This window comes from Podarcis erhardii (genome assembly GCF_964252035.2).
Source record: "Podarcis erhardii genome assembly, chromosome: 1".
NCBI classification, from domain to species: Eukaryota; Metazoa; Chordata; class Lepidosauria; order Squamata; family Lacertidae; genus Podarcis; species Podarcis erhardii.
In genome coordinates, this window is record NC_138497.1 from 32,109,074 (window position 1) to 32,129,142 (window position 20,069).

A 20,069-nucleotide genomic window follows, 5' to 3' on the forward strand; every position below is an offset into this window, starting at 1 on the left:
TGCAGAGGGAGCGCTCCCTCCGTGCTCCGGAGGCTTTGTGTTGCTTTCACTGAAGCCTGGAGAGCGAGAGGGGTCAGCAGCGCTTCCCCCCGCCAGCCCCAAAGAGCAGGTCGAAAGGAACCTGAAGCCGTGCTCCAAAGGCTTCGGGTTGCCGTCACTGAAGGCGACTGAACGCACCTTGTTTTAGAGGGGGAGAACAAGAAAAAAAATTCTCCCCCTCTCTGCACAACGCCCCTTCAGCCAAGTGGCAGGAGAAATGGAAAGGGCTCCGTTTCTCCTGCCGCTTTGCTGAAGGGGCGCTCAGCAGAGAGTGGGAGATTTTTTTTTCTTCTTTTCCCCCTCTAAAACAAGGTGCGTCCTATGGTCGGGTGCGTCCTATAGAGCGAAAAATACGGTAATAGGAAGAAAGCTTGCAGAAAAACTGACTACCAACCTCCTTGGTGGTAGCTGTAATGCTACTGCATAGATAGAATCATGAGCTTTCTATGACATCCTGCAGCTCAGTCAGCAGCTACCAGGTTGCTGAAAATGTGTCACATGCAGATTTCTGGCTGCTTCCGCCCTCTGTGCTTGCAATCCTGTTATCTCCTCATTGCATCGGGTGTCGGATTCTGCACTGAGTTTTGCACATGCTTCTGGAGGCCTTCCTATGCCGGTGTTATGTATCATGCTGGCTCTAAGTGCTACCAGAGGTTTTTCCATATTGTGTGCTACAGTGTGCAGTGGAAAATGCTGCCAATGTAGCAAGCTCTTGACTCTCGTAGGCTTCTGTGACCACCTTACTTTGCGTGCAATCATTTCGACACCTTTCCGTGCGTAGAGTTCTTTGTCTTCTCTGACTGTTGATCTATAAGGCTCAGTGTCCATTGCTCATAGATCAAAAGTTTGTTCCCTGTCTCTATAATTTGTTTGTTCTAGATATTGATGAGTGTGCAACCCACGACGCCTGCCCTAGAGGACTCTGTCTCAACTCCGAGGGTTCCTTCTCCTGTGTGGCTTGTGGCATGGGCTATATTGCGTCAAGGGATGGAAGAACGTGCGAAGGTATATTCTGTAGCCAGGTGTGGTGAGCAGGGAAGCTTCCTCTTCATGGTACATTAGCCTGAAGCATGTAGCCACAACCTTATTATGACCATAGGTCAGGGATAGTCAGGGATGATGAGAGTTTAGCAACAATGAGGACCACTGTTTTCCTTCCCCAGGCTTAGCTGATAACTATTGGCAATCTGCTTCATTGAAGAAAGTGGATTGTTTAGTCAGTGCTTCATATTCTGCGCATACATCATATCAGCCATGCTAGCTAAACCTCTTAACCGCTGGCATGTGAGGTGCATATATTTAGGAACACCACCCTATTTTATTTTAAATCATTTGTCATGTATTTTGAATTGTTGTAACCTGCACTGAGAGCTCAGGCTGAAGGGTAGGTAATAAATTAAAACAACAGCAGCAGCAGCAGCAGCAACAACAACAACAACAACAACAACAGCAACAGCAACAGCAACAACAACAACAACAACAACAACAACAGCAACAGCAACAGCAACAGCAACAGCAACAGCAACAGCAACTTCCCTGTACAGAGACAGTGTCTCTTAACACCTGTTGCTAGCGATAAATAACTGGGGGTTTTCATCACCTTCATATTCTTGCTAGGGAGATTTCAACGGCAACTGGTTGACTCCTGTTAGACTCCTGGACTTTGGTCCAATTTAACAAGGTTTTTCTATCTTACATGTTTACTTATTCTGCCCACTTCCTCCACTTCCTCATGAAGTCTGTCCTGCTGTCCTTCCGAATTGGCTCTAAGGTTTTTTCCCCAGGGGGAACTGCTCTAGGACAACAATATTGAAGCTTTAGGCACATATTGAAGCTTTAGGCACAATATTGTAGCTTTAGCTCCCCTCTGCAAGAATCCCGGGAAGTGTAATTTCTCAAGGGTGCTGGGAACTGTTGATCTGTGAGAGGCAAGCTACAATTCCCCAGATTCTTTGGAAGGGTTGTGTGCTTCACACGTACGGTTTGTGTGCAGCTGGGACTTGCTTAGGAATCTACTTCTCTCTCCCCCCTCCCCCCGTTTGGTTCACCTTTATCACATCCACAGCCCAACAAGACAACAAGAATCCCCCGACAGCATACGAATCAATCTGGCTAACCTGATTAAAAAATACACACTCATACCCCTCTCTCACACAAAAACAGCTCTCCTTTTCTGCTTTTCAGTTGCAAGGGTTCACCATCAGCTACTTCAAAACAGCAGAGCACCTATAGAAGAAGCCTAACCTTTGAGCTGAAGAAACTTAAATGAGCTTCTGAAACTTAAATGAGCTTCTGAAATGAGTTTTAGAGGGAGTAACGGCAGAACTGTGTCCTTTTAGATAGGTTTCTGAGAGTATGCTGCCAAGGCAGTCTGCAATATGAATGAATTTTTCCTTGGGCACACTGTCTTGACCAGTATCCCCCATCACTAACGGTCTGTTCTTTCCTCTCTAGATATTGATGAATGTGCCTCACACACAGCCTGCCCTCAGGGAATCTGCACTAACACCCAGGGTTCCTTCACTTGCCAAACCTGTGACACTGGCTATGTGCTCTCATCCAATAAGCTCACTTGTGAAGGTAAAGATACTGGACTTCATTCTGCCTGGTTGAATGACTGTAACACTTGCCACAAATTAAACCTGTATGTAGTGTAATAGCTGGACAAGCAGAGATTATGATCAGGATTGATTCTTCCTTTCCCCAGTATGATTTATCACCTATGACATCTCATGCCACATTGATTTTATTTTACTTCTGTCTCTGGCTATTCCTCCATTCACAAAAGTCCTGGGCACCAGCAACCTAATGTATTTGGGACTCTCTGGGTTGAGAATATCTGGCAGAGATTAATACATTCATTAATGAATTGGTTGCAGCTCCTCGGCTAACTTACATTAACTCAAATTAGAGCAATTCAGAGGAGAAAAAGAAAATGGATCAGGGGAGTGAAAGGAACGAGTGCATAATTATTCAGAAAGATTAAATGAGACAATCCTGCCTAGTGATTTCAAACCACAAATTAGGGGAGGGGGTGAATGGAAGATATTGAATTTTCAGTGTCAAAACAACCAAGGGAGAATAATTAGGCTGGGGTGCAAGGGATATAAATATACCAACATAAAAATAGAAAAAGTACTAACAAAGCCAAAGTGAATGCACAATTAATTAGAGAACATTGTGAAAATGGCTCAGACAACCAACATAACAAAGTGTTTGCAAATACAGTACAGGTAAACTTTTATCTGGTTAAATAGGCCGGTTGAAATAAATTTGCTGCTAGCAAAAAATAAATAAAAATGAATTAGCAAAGATCAATTGCTTTTTATTGTTGTGAACTATCTTGAACAATTAATTTTGTAAAGGAGATGTGGAAAATGTAATGTAAACATACATAAATAAAAGTCTCCTCTTAAGGTGGGGCTGGGATAACGGTAGTTGCGCAATTAAGAGTAACAAAAGTGCCGCCTGAAACCCCACCACCACCTCCCTGGAATAGGGCTAAAACAGGGAAGATTCAGAACAATGGGAAAGCAAGTATTATAAAAGAAGCAAGTCCAACTGTCTTTTTCCCCTTGCTGTTCTTTTTGCTTCTCTTACGATCTTCCAAAAACTGATAAAGTAGACATCTGTCTTGCACATGTCAAAAGCATAAAGTACAAACCTGGACACTATGTAAGTACTGTAAATAACAAATCACACACCCATGATTCATGCTGAAACTGAAGGACATAGCTTCAACAAAATCAACATAACTCAAAATTAGGAACTCACATGTTTACAAGAACAGGGTCCATGCGATGATATATTTTGTTCTCCAGATGGTCCAAGGGCATCAAAAATATTTGAATAATCTAGTTTGGATAAACAGGATTCCTACTTGGATGACTACATTTGTCTTCTCTAGAATCTTTTGCAGTTGTTGATGAGTGTGCTATATAAGGACATATCTAGCAGACCTGCATAACTGTGGTTCACAGCTGGAGGCAGAAATGCTTCCAAATACCATTTGCTGGAATCCTCAGGAAGAGAGTGCTTGGGTCCTGCTTGCACAGGCACCTGGTTGGCCACGGTGAGGACAGGGCACTGGACCAGATGGGCCATTGGCCTGATCCAGCAGGCTCTTCTCATGTTCTGAAAACTCTACTGTAAAATTTTACAGCAGGCTACTTCACACATTGGGACGCAGGTGGTGCTGTGGGTTAAACCACAAAGCCTAAGGCTTGCTGATTAGTAGGTTGGCGGTTCGAATCCCCGCGATGGGGTGAGCTCCCGTTGCTCGGTCCCAGCTCCTGCCAACCTAACAGTTCAAAAGCACGAAGTGCAAGTAGATAAATAGGTACCGCTCTGGCGGGAAGGTAAACAGCATTTTCGTGCGCCAGAAGCGGCTTAGTCATGCTGGCCACATGACCCAGAAGCTGTACGCTGGCTCCCTCGGCCAATAAAATGAGATGAGTGCTGCAAGCCCAGAGTCGGCCACAACTGGACCTAATGGTTGGGTCGCTTTACCTTTACCTTTACTTGACACATTATAGGTCCATGAGAGTCAGACCATTGGTCCAGCTAGCTCGGTTTCATGCTTAGAAAGCTCAGGTCTGAGAGGTTTTCCATTTGTCCCCAATTTTCCTAGGAAAACCTGCTCTTTACCACTGAATTGGAGCAAATGTCTTGTCGCGCAGAAAGGAGGAGGAAAAAACTTAAACACATAGCAGAGTTCCTAAAAAAAATAGACCAGAGGCAATTGTACTTCATCCAGCAGAGCTTTTACTGGTACAGTGGTACCTCTGGATGCGAACGGGATTCGTTCCGGAGCCCCGTTCGCATCCTGAAGCCAACGCAACCCGCATCTGCACGTGCACGGGTTGCATTTCTCCACTTCTGCGCATGCACGTGACATCATTTTGAGCGTCTGCGCATGCGCGAGCAGCGAAACCCAGAAGGAACACATTCCGTTACTTCCGGGTCGCCGCGGAGCGCAACCTGAAAATGCTCAACCCGAAGCTACTTCAACCCGAGGTATGACTGTACTGAAGGCAAATAAGCATAAATGGTCAAAAATCCCATACAGTTAGGGTTGGCGCAGTCCATAAGAAACCGGTTGCAGCAAAAAACCAATAAAACTTACAAACTTATAAGACCTTTTAAGAGACTTATAAGAACTTAACACTACAGTGTACGGAACAGAACACTAGAACAAAGAGACAGAAAACAGAAAGTGAGAGAGACCCAGGCTCCTCCTGGCCTGGGTCAGAAAACCTGATTGATGTTTGCTGTGATTCAGCAGTAAAGATCAGGTTTTCCAGTGGGACAAGCAGAAGTGTAGATGAGCCCTCACTGGTCACAAGGTTTCAGGCAGGAGCTTTCCCCAGCCCTTATCTGGAGATGCAAGGAACTGAACCAAAGACCTTCTGCGCATAAAACATGTTGTGCCACTGAGCTACAGATCTTGCCCCTTAAAGAGATCACATTTCTAGGCTTGTGTTTTGTTCAATTATGGGAATACACCTTTACAAAAGATAATATGTGAATGAGACAAACGCACGTTGGAAGCAGTTGCGTCACAAGTGCATTCATCAAGAGTAAGAACTGTCTGCAGTTGTCTCCTGGTAGCAAACCCGGCTTTGTTGCCACTTCATATCGGGAATGGCCACAGAATAAAATGAACAAGAAACCAAGAAGAGAGGCTGGACATCAGTGCGATGGGTTGCTTTATCAAAAAGAACTGGAGCTGTTTTTCCTCTAGTGTGCTGACCAGTTCACAGGACCCTTGTGTGCTGCGACATGCTGAAGTGGGGAAGTGCATTTTGCTAGCATTTTCTCCCCCTGCAAAGGGAGCCCCTGATTTATAAGGGTGCAGGTGTTGGGGGCTATGGAGTAAAGGAAGAGGGAACACATGCCTGCTATCATTCTGTAATTTCTGCTGTTTCCTAGCAATGTGCCAGAGATATATGTTTAGCCTATTTGTATATACAGCTTCAGTTCCTACTTCCTGGAAAATAATTTCCTCTTGAAATTTCAGGGTCCTACAAATAATATCATTGGGCCCCTCAAGACTGCTTTTTTAAAGGGTGTTTTCGGCAACATGTCATGGATGCAACAATAGTGTATTAGGAGTGGGTGTATTTTGGACTGTCCACACATCATTCCACTATATTAATTGTTCTGTGGTGCTTCCCCAATGTTATTACATTATTGTCACCTGGAGGGGCACTCTTGCACTAAAGTACAACAGAGGGGGAACAGAAAAGGACCCAGAACATTTGTGGTATAAAAAGTTACAGGATTTCAGCATCAAGTTGCAGGACATGCTGCAAAACTTTTGCAGGCACGAACAGTATACCCTCATGGGAACAAATGAACACAATAAAAAAGAAGTCTGGTGGGCTGCTAATATCCATCCTAATTCTAGCTCTTAAGTTCTACAATAGGGAGTAAAAGCTTCAGGAGTTATGCATAAAAGACATTGTTGTGACTGTAATAAACAGATGTATAATTTTGCCATTTCTCTCCAGCTGATAATTGATTGTGTGGGAGTCTTTTTATTATATGAGATACGTTTATAGGGGGAAATCTTTTGATGTGACTACCTAAATTGATGTGCACTTAAGAAACGGTCCTGGGTACGAGTGTGATAATTTCTTGGTGTTACTTTGCAAAGTTACATTCTTTTAGATGTACACACCTTAAGATGGTTTAAGAGGACATCTACAAATAACACTACATCTGCAAAAACCTTTTGTTGTATCACACAGGAACACTCATTGGAGAGCTGTGAACATCTCTTCTGAATGCATGTAATGGCCCTTAAGTAAGGAAAGGAAGCGAGTCTGTTTAATTAGTTGATGGATTGGTCGGCGCACACATGGGGGTGCGGGGGAGGTCCAGTTCCTTGAGGAAGTCAAAGTACTGCACATTCTATTCTTTTACTGGACTAAGATTGTGTTTGCCTTCCCCTGTGACTGACGCCGAGGCAGCTGGGGGAGAGATATGCTGGAGAATTCCTTCAAAGATTAGATTGACCTAGAGAAGAATATCACTCATCAGAATATGGGTCAAAGACAACTGTGTAGAGATAATTGCACAGAGAAAGAAATGTGTGTTTGTTACCTTCCTAAGAATTGAGCTGAGGTTTGACTAACATAAATTACCTCTGCAACAGCTTGCACATAGGTGCTCTGTAAATATCTCTTCTTTGCAATTTTTTTGTTTTTGTTTTAAAAAGAGCTTAGGCTTGCATAATTCCTCTACGTGGGACCAATTTTTCTATATGCTGTGTTCCTCCCCTCCTTGCTTAAGTGTTGCAGCTTCCCATAATGGCTTCAAATTGTTCTCTACCATTAATCATGTCTTCCTTTGCTTGGACAGATATTAATGAATGTGAAGACGCAAACACTCACTGCCTGGGAGGCGAGTGCTTAAACACACTAGGCTCCTACAGCTGCCATTGCCGGACTGGATTTGAGCTCTTCAATGGAAGCATCTGCGAAGGTATGACAGATTCTTCCCCAATGGATCTGTCCATTCGTCTCCCATTGAGCCATGTCTTCGCCATTAGCTCAGGAAAGGGAAGAAGGAAAACACAAACAGTATATTTTGGGGCTTCCCATTCCGGACCATGTGGCCCTGGTGCAAGCCAGCCTCCTAGGGTTCAGGAAGAAATTGCCACACCAGCTTGAATATCATAGGCTAAAGGTACTCCAAGCCAGTGGTTGGGAGAGTATTCATGTTGGCAACAAAAAAATTGAGAGAATAAATGAGCATTTGTCAAGATAAGCACCTGTCCCCATCTATATCACATGGAGAAATCTTCAGATCTTCACATCATCCAGTTCCTTCCCATTCCCAACTCTTTAAGAAATGCCTCAAAGGCGTAGCTATTTTCACATGCCTGTGACAATTAACTAAGATGTTTGGATTCAGTGGATCTTCCCCTTTCCTTACCCACTTCCTCTTTTTCCCCCCTCATTTGACTGTTCATTTGTATTGTGAGCCCACCACCCGGGCCCTGTTCTCATTCTGTGTTCTTCTTCATTTCCTTCTGTATTCTTTCTTAATTCAAGTGCCTCTTAAATAAAGTCATTTCCATACCATCAAGCAAAACATGCCCAAGTTGCATTTTCCCTTGTGGAAACTCTTGCAAGCTCCTATAGAACAATGTCCCTTCCAGAAACAAAAGATTCGTGGCTAGCATAAGCATCAGGATGCAGCGAGCGTTGCTGCTGGACTTGAAAGAGCTGTCCTTTCTATAAGGCTATGTATAAGGGCTGACAAATAGGAATACTCAGTAGCAGCTGCTACTGAGTATTCCTATTTGTCAGCGAGTTGTCTGTAACTGTCTTTGCTCTCCTGTAGATCTGAATGAGTGCCTGGACAGTGGCATCTGCAGCCCCAATGGCGAATGCCTGAACAGCCATGGATCCTATTTCTGCATTTGCGCTCTTGGCTTTTCAAATGCTGGTGGCGGAGTCAGCTGTCAAGGTAAGATCCTAGATGCTAGAATGGCTTTGGTCTGCTCCTCTGTCCTCTTGGACCCTTCATGCCAATAGTGATGGGAGATCACGCGGGAAAACCCAAGGGTCTCTCTTCCACTTGCTCCTTCCAAATTGGTCCAAGTTCCCTTCAATATCCAGGCCCAGTTCATAAGTAGCTTGATTCAGCATCACCAAACCCACACTGCTAGCCCTCCATTAACTTGGTGAGAGATGATGGTGGCTTAGAAGCTTTGTGGAACTGGAAGCTTCAGGCTTAAGGCCTAGACCCTCTCATGACACTGTTCAGGAATGTCCCTAGATCCACTTCCTGTTTGCTTCCTATTGGAATGGCAGCGGATTCTGTGTTGTCCGCTTAGCGGCAACTGTTTCAGAGCTGGATCGGGCTGAGGGGAGAGTGTGAGGACTCCACCCCCCCAACCCCCCCCCCCACGGACGAGTAGGGCGCCGAGGGTTCCAGCAGAGCGAGAAAACTTGCTGCGATCTCCCTGCGACCCACCACTGACTCTGGCTTAAGGCCTAGACCCTCTCAGGATACTGTTCAGGAATGTCCCTAGATCCAAGGAATATGGTGCTTCCAAGAGTCAGTGGATGCACCTCCTGTCATGTGGCCTCTCTTCTACGGTCCTCACTTGCAAGGGTGAATTTGGGGCAGCGGTGGTTGCTGGTTTGGAATGCTGCGGCTGTGAAAGGGCATCAGGGCCCACTTCAAATTTGGTCCAAGCCCCAATCTCAACAAGTTAATTTGGGCCCACTTCAAATTCAACTCAAATTCATTTGAACTTGCCCATCCCTCATTTTCAACCCTTTCTGCTTCTGTCCTTGGTCTTCTGCCCTCTTTCAAGATTGTTTGTTTGAAGTTGCCAAATTTATGCTGTGCTTTTCCATGTCATCTTATATTCCCTTCTCCAGATGTAGATGAATGTGCAGACCAGTCCAGGTGTTTGCATGGCCAGTGCCTCAATACAGAAGGATCTTACAGCTGCTTGTGTCAGACTGGCTTCAAACATTCCCAGGAGACTGATGATTGTATAGGTAAGAAGTGAACTCTAAAGGAGGAGAAATGTCTACAGAATAGGGCCAACTAGTGTGATATTCAATGCAAATAGCAGTCATTAAATGCTAGAGGCTCTTGTCTTGCACATCAACTACTGTAGTCATAGAAGTGGTGTTGTACATTGTTGCCAAGACTCCATTTGGCTTTGGGTGTGTATATTCCCTTATTATGTTTGTCTTTCTGACTACTTACTTTGAAATGCTTTCCCTTGGATTACAGATGTGGATGAGTGTGAAGAATACGGGGATGCCGTGTGTGGCACATGGGAATGCCAGAACACCTTGGGCTCATATCACTGCATTATGGGGTGTCCAGCTGGCTTCCATCGCACATCATTTGGCGAATGCATTGGTGGGTTCCATGTCTGTAGAAACTCTGGGGCATTCAAAAGACAAGAAAGAGCCTCTGTTATGGAGGATTTCAGCTGATGAAGGAAAGGAGAGGAAAGTCACGACCAACATGAAGGCAAAAGCTTCTGCCTCTTTCTGCCTTATTGTGCTCTCATTAAGCCTAGGCATCTCCCTTTTTGGAATGCAGTAAGAGAAACCACCTTTTTTCTTTCCCTATTAGGAAGATTGTTAAGGAGCTGTATGCACAAGATAGGCATTTCAGTACTGGGTACCTTTAATAAAATATAGCCTGCCAGGATTTATTGGCCAACCCATCTCTCTCTTTCCCTGTCTGTTGCAAACTAGATCAAATAACCAGGGGCTGGGGGCAGTGTAAATATCAGACTTGGTTCCTATAGTAGTTGTGAAAGGGGAAATGATCTGCTGGAGACAACACTGTTTCGATGCCTTAAAGATAAGCTCCAGTTCCTTAACATTTTGGGAGTGTCAAAATGTAGATACATATTGTTTCCTTGGCTAATACCACGATTATTTTCTGCCCGTCCCAGTAACAGGTGTTACTAGTGTCATGACTTCAGGGCTTCTCCTTAGTGCAATGCAATCTCTAGCTAATACTGTGATTCTTGCCAGTCACCAAACTGTTTCTTTTAATGTCCGGTATGGAATTATCACATAGGTGTGTGTGATCTGCATAGGAAAAAACCACAAGCCCAATGTTAATCTGTTTCTGAGATGCATTTATGGTGGAGAAGTCCGAAAACCTCCTTGCTGCTCTGCAAGTAAAAAAGGTTAAGTGCAGTTAGTTGAGCACCTTTGCACCATCAGACAGCCTGTTTACTTTGACCTGGCTGTGCCCAACGTCATTGACACAGTCACATCCTTCTTGCATACTCTGAAACCATCTGAAGCTCGCCTGTACTTATTTACAGCGCAGTGTTTTAAATTTGTTTTTGTTAACCAAATTCTGCTTATACTCCCTTTCTTTCCTCATTCATTTTTCCACATTCTTCCTTCATCAAATTCCTTACCCCATAAAACAGCCCATTCCTCTTGACATCTTACTTCTTCTACATGTCAGCTTGCTTTGTTTTCTGAACACCCTCAGATGGTGTTGTAATGAAGTTCAAAATAGTTCATTGAATTACTTCCTATTCTTGCGTAAACTTCTGGTCAACTGAGGAGCTAGAGATGTCCCTATTGCGAAAGATGGGAGATTGCTAGCCTATGATTGTGATACACAAGTGGGGATGGGCTTGCTATGAAAATAGACTCTGTGCTGATTCATCTGTCCTTCTTCCCTGCAGATATTGATGAGTGTGCCAACGAGACTCTGTGTGGCAGTCATGGGTTCTGCGTCAACACAGACAGCTCGTTCCATTGTCTGTGTGACCGTGGCTATGAAAACTCACCTTCAGGCCTTGACTGCGTTGGTAAGAGTCACTCAGCATTCTAGTTCCATGTTACTTCTTTCTTCTAGATGCTGACAGCTCTCCAAAATACGGGACCAAGATCTGTTCATGCTTCTTCTCTCATTGTCATAAATTCTGCCCTCATGAAAATCCAGCCCCTCATAATCCCTAGTAATAAAAAGTCTTCTGTGATTAGGCCCTTATACTGGAGGGATAGGACTGCAGGCAAAAGTAGCCCCAGATGAATCTCCAAGACTCATCAGTTCCTTTTCTAAAGGTGTAACAAGATGTGATGATGGCACAACCCATGTGTTATGTATAAAGCAAGGGGATGCAAAAGAGCAGAGGATGGGGAGGGGGTCTAATCATTCCCCTCTCCATGCTTTCCCCCCTGAAACTGCCTCTTTCCATTTGCTTTGTACCCAGAAGTGGCTTATACATGTATTTGCACTTGGAGCCCAAACTTGACAAAGTAAAGTTGCAATCCCTGGTTTAAAGCACAGTACAGCTGCCATCACACATCTGTAAATGAATGAACATGGTGAGAAATGAGAAACCCATTAAATGAGGGGCTACATTTCAGGGCTGGTCCTACCATTAGGCAAAAGCTGGTACTGGGTGTTAGGAAAGGGCTGCAAATTAATTTATAAAAGTGCAGTCCTAATCGTGTCTACTTGGAAGTAGGCCCTATGGAATTCATTGGGGCATACACCTGAGTAACTGAGGTTAAGACTGCAGCCTTGTTTTTGTGCTTCTACTGCCATGGATGAGGAGGGTTGCTTGTGGAGTTTTTTTCCTCAAATGCCAAAATAGTTCGATTGGCTTTGGGTACTGTACACCTTGACCGTGGGGGAGCATTTTCTGCTCTGCCTCAGGTAGCAAAATGTCTTGGGTCAGCCCTGCCCAGTTTGTTTATTTTATTTTCAAGGGTTAGTTGTGAAGAGAAGGAATGGCAAATCGGAAGGCTTTGGGGCAGATGTATGGCTTCTTAATGCACTTATAAGATTTTGTGTCTTGCAGATGTGAACGAATGTGAGATGATGGTTGCCGTCTGTGGGACAGCACTTTGTGAGAATGTGGAAGGTGCTTTTCTGTGCCTGTGTTCCAGTGACCACGAGGACTATGACACGGAAACAGGCGAATGCCGCCCCCGAGCAGACATGGGTGAGAGTTACTTGCTGGGCAGGGCAATGCAAGACAGAATCCAAGACACTGTTCTAGTAAGAAGAACCACGAATTCATTTTATGGGTTTGTATAAAAGGAAGCCCTGCAGTAGGTTCTTTACCTTTAGATTTGAGTATCTTGCATAATCCCTGTGAACAGTATGATCTGCTGATCAGACAAGCTCAAAGAGACTTTTGATCTAACCGAGTCACAAAACAATTTATTATGCACATGAGGACATCACTTCTGAACATAGTTCCACCAGTCATCATCTTGTCCAATCAAGGATGCAGCAATTCCTATGTGAAAAGGCATAGCTCAAAATCTTTTGATAAGTGTGAGGATAGTAAACTGAAACTTGAGTTCTTAAGGCTTTTCTGCATGACTCCAAATGCATGCCCTAAATTTTATTCTTACTGAGACTTTTATAATCCCCAGTCTGACACCAGCAGTGTGATGTCCCGTTCCCACATAATGTTTCAGGGAGAGGGCAGCTGTACTGCAGAGGTGGTGGCTGTGCTGCTGTTTGCAACTTTCTTTTCTTTAAAATAGGTTGCATTCTAGCATTACTTATATGGTAAAATCCTGAGAATGACATGCTCTGCCAGATGCTTGTTATCAATGGATACAGTACTCCAGGAGCCTTCCTAGAGCTCTAATGAAGACACCCACATTATCAGTGGGTGATAACAAAAAGAAAACCCCTACATTTTCTCTCTAAACTTAGGAGGTCCTGGAAGGCCTGTATCTTCGCATCCCAGAAGCTCAGAGAGGAAGGAGTGCTACTATCATATTGGTGACATCCCACTATGTGACAGTGTCTTGGCCAATAACACCACGAAGGAAGAATGCTGCTGCACAGAAGGAGCAGCCTGGGGAGACAATTGTGAGACACATCCATGCCCTGTCATTGGCTCAGGTGAGACATTTGCTCTGTGGTGTTTTCTTCTCTGCCAGAACCAGTCAAAGAGAGAGGTCACCATGGCTTGCCATGTTCAAGTTGTGTGCTGCAATAATGATATACTTTATGTGTGGTTTTTCCCTCTCTCTCTCCCTATCCCGCTGAACTTCTTGTTTCTTCCCCTGTTTTTGCCAGTGGAATATACTGACATTTGCCCTAGTGGGAAAGGATATATCCCTGTGGAAGGGACGCTGATTTTTGGACAGACATCTTACACAGGTACCCCTTTCTCTTTTTCTACCCGTTCCACTAAGCATCTGAAGGTCACAGTTAGATGTGATGTGGAAGATCTCAATCAATCACTCAGACAGTCAATCAATCAATCAATCAATCAATCATTGTACAGTCCTAGACCTGTTAAAACAAAACAGAGTAAAAACATGACCAATAAAACATAGCCATATTTAAAATACAATATGATACATCGATAAAACCTGAGATACAGATTGCAATTAAAATGAGAGCACCATCTTATGAGACCTTTGAGCAGAGAAGAGGAACTTGGCCACTAACTCTGTCATTAACTTGCTTGCATTGGCCAAGAAATATTCTGGATGCCGTTCCAGAAAACTTCCAGGATGTTCCTCAGAAGGGGGCAAGGTTGCTGTTACATTCCTCTCTATGAACATTGCATTCGAAAAAGATATGACCCAAAGTTTTGACTACTTCATCTCCGCAGGGACGCAGACAATCTTCACATGGGATGCCTTGCCAAATGTACTTTCAGAGTGGGAGATCTGTAATCAGAACTCTGAACCATTTTTATCTTGACTTAAAAACTGAACCATTTTTATCTTGACTTAAAAGCAGCTAGTGGGGGCCTGCAGTGCTGGGACAGCCTCCCCCCACATACCGCTGCCTTCTGCAAGCTGCAATTAGTCATGGAATTGGGGAGAAGACAGATACAATCTGGCCTAAGGATGGGGTGTTTTTTGTTTGTTTGTTCCCCTGTTAATACAACCTTCACATATTCACATTTCACAAACCAATATGTGAACAGAAACACATCTACCCTTCAAATTTCACACTTCTCCAAATATATTGATGCAGTTCTTCAAACAAAAAATGAATACAAGAATGTGTATATTAGGGGGGAAATGTGTATGTGACAATAACATAGGTAAATGCACTGTATTAGGGAAAACTACTTGCAAACATGTGTGTGGATTTTCATGAAGACTCCCCCTCCCCCCAAAAAATAACACAAACTGATGCTGAAATGCTGTGAACTGAACTTATGATTGGAAAAATGAGAAACTGAGAAAAACCTAAATCAACAGATCTGCAGTACCCTCTAAAACTTTTGTAATCTTACTTGTGACAGTCTGTGAGAAAGAAAGATTAGTAGGAAACATCACCAATAAATCTGGGGATAGCTCTATACAGAATAAGACTGTGAACTACAAATTGTCAGGTAGTTAGAGATCAGGCCAGAAAATAAAATCTGGCAGCCCCTCAGACTGACCAAGGCAGTCTCTATAGAGTTCTTAATGGGGCCTTAGGAAAGGACCCGGGAGGCGAACTGAGTTTAAAGATAACATTTTGCTGTAAGTGCTCATAAAATGGTCTGCTTTCATTTGTGCAAGTCTTAGAATTTATCAGAGTATGTAGAAGATGAAGGAATTAAGTAGAAGGGAGGACTACAGTCACCTCTCTCGCTTTTCATACCTTCTGCATTAGACATACAGAGGAGGTTTGTGTTTCAAAAAATGAATAGTTTACTCACTTGTATGAATATAATGGAACTCACTGGAACACATTTCCAGTCCCTCTCAGGTGCCATTCTAAGAAAACGAGGGAGATGTTCATGGTGAGTTCCAGCACCTCTTTTTCTGGAAAAATAGCACCAAATATAATAAACCTTCAGTTTAATAGGAGTAAGGTTTAAAAACGTAGAATCTTTCCTGCAGCAGGATTTAGTAGTAGTATTGAACTGAGAATTGAAAACACATGGTTGATACTTGCCATCTAGAAATGTTTTTCAGCCTGAATAATCATTTTTGAATGTGGTCATTTCTTCCATTAACTTTATTATGGGAACAGGAGTTGCTCTTCACTATATGCTACATGCAGAATTGGGAGTAGGTTTTCCACACTGTGGGGTGGGAGGGTATGACACTTTTCTCTGTGTACACCAAAACACCTTTTTATTTAAGCACAAATATTTCAACATTTTGAAAACAAAGATGAAAAGTCATTAACATGTTCTTTTTTAAAAAAAGAAAAAGAAAAAACCTGCTGATAAAATGGTACCAGTAGAAATGGTGACCGTGAAAGGGTGTGTTTGCTGCACAGCCTACCTATTGTGTCTCTGTGCATGTCAAAATACACACCTCTTAAAAAACACGGGAGAGTTAGCGCTAAGGTGATCAACATCTCTAGTTGATTGTGGTGTTGTTCCATTCTTTCCCCAAAACTTTGGGGTTTTTTGCAGTCTGGAAAGAAAAATAAGAATTATGGACAAAACAAAATAAAAAAATTCCTTCCAGTAGCACCTTAAAGACCAACTAAGTTAGTTCTAGGTATGAGCTTTCGTGTGCATGCACACTTCTTCAGATACACTGAAACAGAAGTCACCAGACCCTTCTATTTAGTGAGAAGGTGGGGAGGGGTATTACTCAGAAGGGTGGTGGGGATGGGTGATTGGCAGATAGCTGTGATGAGCCTGTTGACGACTCTTAACAACTGCAATAGGTCTTACAGGAAAAAGCAAGGGGTGAGAAGGTGAAAAATGGCTTTGTCATGTATAATGAGATAAGAATCCAATGTCTTTGTTCAGACCAGGTCTCTCCATGGTTTTAAGTTTGGTAATAAGTTGCATGTCCTGGGACATTCTATACAAGATCTCAAAGTAGCTGTTCTATTACAAAGGAATTTCAGAAATAGACTGGAAAGAGAAGCTGCTGAATTGCAACTTATTGCAATTAGTTGCTCTTTAAGGTGCTACTGGAAGGAATTTTTTTATTTTGTTTTGACTATGGCAGACCAACACGGCTACCTATCTGTAAAAAGAATTATGGAGTGGGGGGAATACAGAAGAACTATGATTTGATGAAGTCACGAAGAGTCGGACACGACTAAACGACTAAACAACAACATGATTTGATAACAGTGTCAAAGAGATCCCCTGTAAAAATAATGACTGAACAGAGGTTGGTTCAACAAAGGGTGAACGTGTTCTAAAAGTCACTCACAGCTATGATGAGGCACAACAGGCCTGACCAACACAGCAGCACACATTAAATGAATGCACCCCAGAATCCTCTAAAACAGGCAGGTGTTCAATAGCAAGTCAGTTCCCTGAAGACAGATAGCTTGAAGAGCACCACCCTTGAGAATAAATAGGTTAGGGTCCCCATTGGTCTTAACTGTTTGGTTTCTAGGTCTGATTAAACCTCTCTCTCCCACTAGATGCTGATGAGTGTAAAATGTTTGGCCACGAGGTCTGCCGTAATGGTCACTGTGTGAACGTAGCGCCAGGGTATGCCTGCTTCTGCCGCGCCGGTTTTATCTATGACTCCAGCAAGCTTGAATGTATTGGTGAGAAGGCTCTTTCTAGCTGCTTGATATATTTTCTGTGCTTTGTAGAATTGCCCACACAATTGTAGGGAACGGTCCCATCCTGCCCCCCCCCCGTTTTTATTTTAAGCATCACATGGAGTAAGTAAGGTACTCCCTGAAATTCTGTGCACACCTGATCAGGGGAGGGGGAAATCTTTTTCTGGGTCAAAGAGGTCCGTCTTACTGATGTAAACTTTTCTGCTCAACTTCTGTGGCTGCAGATCTAGATGAGTGTGAAAACAAAGATGCCTGTGCAAACGGCAAGTGTCTCAACACGGCTGGTTCCTATCATTGCTTCTGTAGCCTTCCCCTCGTGCTGGATGCGACCCACAACCGTTGTGTCAACGTTTCCAACAGCGCAGGTGAGTGCAGTTCTGACTACAGTGCAAAATGGTCTCTTAAAAGCAGGTTTTGTAGCTCCAATGGCCTTTCTGTTTCTTTCACTGGCAGATGATGAGGATGAACTTGACATTCACTTAGACATCTGCTGGCAGAGTGTCTCCAACTACATCTGCAACGAGCCACTGCTGGGCCAACGAACCACGTACACAGAATGCTGCTGCCGCTATGGAGACGCCTGGAGTCAGGACTGTGCACTCTGCCCCCCCAGGTCCTCTGGTGAGAAGGCACAAATCACATGGGATTTGGGGAGGAGGGGGTGGTGTCTTTCAATAGCTAAGGCTAAACTTCAGATAAGATTTCCACTGGGCAAATCCACACATGAGCAATTGGATTCACATCACTGACTTGACCCTTCGCAGTATCTCCAAGAACTTGAGTCATCATCAGCAATGTTACCAAGAATGTATTATTAATACATTGTTAATAATGTTTAATAATGAATACATCTACTGGTGGCGCTGTGGGTTAAGCCACAGAGCCTAGGACTTGCCGATCAGAAGGTCGCGGTCCAAATCCCCGCGACGGGGTGAGCTCCCGTTGCTCGGTCCCTGCTCCTGCCAACCTAGCAGTTCAAAAGCACGTCAAAGTACAAGTAGATAAATAGGTAGTGCTCTGGCGGGAAGGCAAACGACGTTTCTGTGCGCTGCTCTGGTTCGCCAGAAGCGGCTTAGTCATGCTGGCCACATGACCCAGAAGCTGTACGCCGGCTCCCTTGGCCAATAAAGCAAGATGAGCGCCGCAACCCCAGCGTCGGTCACGACTGGACCTAATGGTCAGGGGTCCCTTTACCTTTACCTTTATCTGTTGAGCTAATCCACATCAAAGACACACTGTGACCTCACAGATATGACTTTGTCCCATATCTATGGGGATCTCTGTTTTCTTCACCAGGGCTGTCTCAGGAGGAGCTTTCAATCCAAAAAATGAAGCTTCCTCCTGGGACCCATGAGAAACCTTTTCATGGGTAAATCCAAGAAGTACTAAATAATATTTTTTCCGGCTTGACCATCATAAACAAGAGTCACCAAAATCAAAAAGGAAAGGCACATCCCTATACGACTCGCAATACCCTTTTTGCACATGGTGCAGCTATTTCTGTCTAGTCCAAACTTTAACGTCAACCCCAGCCCACTCTAATGGGATTGTGGTCCTTTGTGCACTGTCCGGCATAAGAACATAGGAAGAGCCTGCTGGGTCAGACCAATGGCCCATCTGGTTTAGCATCCTCTTTTCAGAGTGGCCAGCCAGATGCTAGTAGGAAACCCACAAACAGGACCCAAGCACAAGAGCACCCAGGTATACTGTCTAGCATCCGGAATGTGCTTGATTTGGTTGGATTGCAAAGAATTAGTAACTCACTCTTCAGTCATAAAACTTTAGGAGTGACTTACAGTGATTAGCACAGGAATTGTAACAATAAACTCAACATAACACTTATCAGCAACAGCCTTGGTATAAAATAAACAGTGACCATCAGATGTAAAAACACAACATTTTGAAATCGCCTGGGCAAATAAAAATGTCGTTATAGGAGGCTCTTCTTAGGTTCTTAGGTATCAGGCCAAGGGCTCATATAGTCCAGCATCCTCTTCTCACAGTGGCCAGCCAAAGAGCTGGGCAAACCTCATTGGGAAGAGCATTCCGTAAATAAGGCACCACCCCCAGAAAAGGCCCTGTTCTCCATCACCATTTGACTCATCTCAAAAGGTAGAGGGACTTTGAGAAAAGCCTCCAGAGATTATCACAATACTTGGACAGGTGAGATATGGTGGTGTGTTTATCTGCCTCTTTTCTCTGTGTCTCGCTCCAGAGGATTTTGCTCAGCTGTGCAATGTTGCCAGAAGTGAGGCTGAACTCCGAGAAATGCCTGGCTATGAATATGGCCCAACTCAGGAAGACCATCAGTATGGACTCTACAGGCCAGATTTAGAACCCTACTACAACCAGTTGGGTCTTGAGTATGGAGCACCTGACATCAGCCTCTCAAACAGAGAACCGAGTCATGGATTTGATGGTGATTCATCCCTGCAAGCAGCACAGCTCCGCCCAGCACAAATTCAGCCTCGCTATGTGCCTGGCCAAATTGGTAAATGCTAAAAGAAAGAAAAATGGTAGAAAATTCGTCTTATACCCAGGGATATGCTACAGATACATTAGCAGACTGTAGGCAGACATTTGCTCAATTTCATCTCAGAGATTCTTTGAGTTAATCTCTACCCAGGGAATTCACAAAATACCACTACTGTAATTAGCAAAGCGCCGTATGTACAGATGTATACTGGGTGCCCAAAAAACCTAGGGAGAAATCAGGACTGGGTGCATAGCCTTCCAACTGTAAAATCGTCTTGAGGGCTGAATCATAGCTGTCAATATTTCCCATTTTTTTAAGGGAAATTCCCTTATTCCGAATAGGATTCCTCGCAAGAAAAGGGAAAAGTTGACAGCTATGGGCTGAATATCTGCCTCTCAGCTGAAGTTAGCTTCATGGAGCCAAATCTGGGGACACCTATTCAAGCCACTATCTGTGTATGATCATCTCAGGCACTTCACATCTCAAGCAGAAGCCCTGTAATAACTGTCTTCCTGGAGCCAGGTGTGCTAATCCAAGTAAGGAGGTACCAGTATGTGTGTGCATA

At 43.9% G+C, this 20,069-nt stretch overlaps 1 protein-coding gene across 1 annotated transcript in view; it reads left to right on the plus strand.

Annotated features, from left to right (window-relative positions):
- The window catches only part of LTBP2 (latent transforming growth factor beta binding protein 2), a 142,156-nt gene that overhangs the window by 118,639 nt on the left and 3,448 nt on the right, over positions 1–20,069 (plus strand). The window contains exons 19-32 of the mRNA XM_081857916.1: positions 919–1,044; positions 2,494–2,619; positions 7,405–7,527; positions 8,392–8,517; positions 9,441–9,563; positions 9,805–9,936; positions 11,240–11,365; positions 12,365–12,508; positions 13,237–13,428; positions 13,606–13,689; positions 16,882–17,010; positions 17,253–17,393; positions 17,482–17,649; positions 19,244–19,519. Of these exons, the coding sequence (XP_081714042.1) occupies positions 919–1,044; positions 2,494–2,619; positions 7,405–7,527; positions 8,392–8,517; positions 9,441–9,563; positions 9,805–9,936; positions 11,240–11,365; positions 12,365–12,508; positions 13,237–13,428; positions 13,606–13,689; positions 16,882–17,010; positions 17,253–17,393; positions 17,482–17,649; positions 19,244–19,519 (2,016 nt within the window). The remainder of the gene's footprint in view (positions 1–918; positions 1,045–2,493; positions 2,620–7,404; positions 7,528–8,391; positions 8,518–9,440; positions 9,564–9,804; positions 9,937–11,239; positions 11,366–12,364; positions 12,509–13,236; positions 13,429–13,605; positions 13,690–16,881; positions 17,011–17,252; positions 17,394–17,481; positions 17,650–19,243; positions 19,520–20,069) is intronic.